This window comes from Cynoglossus semilaevis, chromosome 8 (genome assembly GCF_000523025.1).
Source record: "Cynoglossus semilaevis isolate Cse_v1.0 chromosome 8, Cse_v1.0, whole genome shotgun sequence".
In the NCBI taxonomy this organism is placed as follows: Eukaryota; Metazoa; Chordata; class Actinopteri; order Pleuronectiformes; family Cynoglossidae; genus Cynoglossus; species Cynoglossus semilaevis.
Window position 1 is genome coordinate 29,150,445 of NC_024314.1, and position 2,402 is coordinate 29,152,846.

The 2,402-nt window shown below is 45.1% G+C and overlaps 1 protein-coding gene across 1 annotated transcript in view; it reads right to left on the bottom strand.

Annotated features, from left to right (window-relative positions):
• The window catches only part of e2f7 (E2F transcription factor 7), a 6,390-nt gene extending 4,837 nt beyond the window's left edge, over positions 1-1,553 (bottom strand). Inside the window, exons 1-3 of the mRNA XM_017034047.2 lie at positions 1,252-1,553; positions 661-780; positions 4-252 (exon numbers count right to left, since the gene is read on the bottom strand). Of these exons, the coding sequence (XP_016889536.1) occupies positions 4-252; positions 661-765 (354 nt within the window). The 5' untranslated portion in view covers positions 766-780; positions 1,252-1,553. The remainder of the gene's footprint in view (positions 1-3; positions 253-660; positions 781-1,251) is intronic.
• Positions 1,554-2,402: the final 849 nt, after the last annotated feature.

Consider the following 2,402-nt stretch of genomic DNA (forward strand, 5'->3'; position numbering starts at 1 on the left):
CTGGTCCTTGTCGTTCTCTATGGGTCTGAAAAGAACCTTCTTCATCTCACGGTCCCTGATGTCTGGACTGGCAGCACTGATCAACATCTTCAGGTTGGCCGTCGGAGACCAGGGCTCGGCCAGGACGCTGTGTTTGATGGGTGTCACCTGGTCCACGACGGGGGTGGAACCTTTTCTGTTGATGAGCATCGGAGCGACGGAGGACTCTGTGGACTTCAGGGGGGGGGTCCTCCAGTCCAGGCACAGGTTTTCCTGTGATGTAATCAAATATGTGCTGCTCAGATCTTTGTGTTTCCACCAAGGACACTGGTACACACTAGTACACACTGGTACCAGGATCTGTTTCTGTGTTTTTACTACACTGATCACAAATAACACTAATGTACAAAGGCTTTTTTTATCTTATATTTATAACATCCCATTGGTGTAACTTACTATAAAAGTTTAGCTGGGTAACCACACCCCCTAGTGGTGAAACAGCATATCGTTTAACGTTTATTATATGTTGCCCTTCACGAAGGCTAAGGGTTAGTACTACAGTACTACTGCAGTACTAACTGTAGTACTACTGCAGTACTAACTGTAGTACTACTGCAGTGAGGTCACCGTGTTTTACCCCCGGTGGTTACTGGAGGTACTTCTGTATTTCAACCTTTTTACCTTTTGTTCCGTCTGCCCTTCATCCTCCTCCTCCTCTTCTGCCCCCACACTCAAACTTTTCCTTGGACTCGTGAGGTCTTTTAATGCGAGACATTCGACTTCCATGAGTGAGAACTGCCATAAAACAAAAATATAAGATACGAGATGTAAACATTTATAATACAAATATCAACGCGCTACTTTACGGCACAGAACGGGAAAAGAAAAAAAACTCTGCAGTGGAAAAAAAAACAGAAGCAAATCGGAGCAGAGATTTGGCGCAAAGTAAATCGGATAACTAGCTTGTAGCTATGTGACGGCTGCTAAAACAGCTAAAACTTTGACTTAACAGTGAAACCTTAGTTTTAATTTTGACATTTTAGTAGTTGTGGTGTCACCAGTGGAGCAGTGTTAGTGTCAGGACACTGGTCATAAACATCTGACCGTGTCTTAGCCGGACTCCGTGTCTGTGACAGTTAAACACCGCTCCCATGTATGAACTCTATTTAAATTAGCAGTGAAGCTAACGTAGCCAGGTCAGCTGACCTGTAAATGGACCCTAACTTTAGAGGCAGTAACTGAACCACACTGGGCTAAAGCACCACTTCTTACCGTGATCTACGTGGGAACGACTGTAATGCTGTGCTGTTGATCTCGTGTCACACTCTTGTTGGTTCGATGTTAGTCCAGGGTTCGAGTCTGTCTGTTTTCCCTCCTAGAAATAAGCGGGCGGTTCTTCTACGGCTCTGCTACGGTCAGACTCCCGACGGTTCTGTCCCGAGCTAAACCTCGACATCACCCGCTCAAGCTTCTTTTCTGGCGCTCTCGGGCGTCTAGTGCCCTCCAGCCAATCAGCGACCTTCTACCTAGCGCCGTCATACAGTTGCAACCAATCGGCGAGTACGCGCCGCGGCTTCAACTAATGGACGTGTCCAACGATCACGTCTCCCCAGTGGTGTTGGCGGGGCAACCGGCGGGCTGCGTCCTGCACTCACAGAGAGTTGAGGCTAATGACAAAACAGAGAGGTCTCACTCTGCACGTTATTTAGATGAACGGGTAACAGAAAGAACGGCGGTTAGTAACTCAACATCCACTGCACAAACTTATATATTTAAATATAGCTAAAACGAAGAACTACTACATTCATAATATATATTTAATTAAGGATTGACGGTTTGAAAATAAAAAACAAGGATCCACCGACCAGCGGTGACGGTTATGACGGTGTTATTGAAACGACACCACGGATTAAATCCACTTCTTAACAATCGAGTTGTTTTTTGAAACATTCAATTTGTACTAATAAATGAAGTTTCTCCGTTTAAAAAGCATATTTTATTATTATTATGCATTAAAAGCGTGTTCGTGTTTTGTCACATTTAAACTAGTTCCATGTTTATACATTAATGTTTTCTTTTTTTTTATTTGATCATGTGATGTAGTTGAGGTTTTTTCTGACGCGGAGGCTGTTTGTGTATGAGCCCGTGTTCACGTTGATGAAAACGTGCCAACTTCCTTTAGTGCTGACTGTTTGACTAGTGGAGAAGTGTTAACCTCCCCCCAGTCTCCCCCCATCTCTCCCTACTTTCAGTCAGTGTTGAGTGTGGATCTGTTCTTAGTGACAACTCTTCTTCAGAAACGATCTTTGACCTCCAGCTGATGTCCAGTCGTTTCATCCACTGACTTGGTTCGACTTCCTCCTCCACACAGACCGACTGAGGCAGCGGGCTGTAGCTCCGCCAACACCTTCACCCCACCCCCA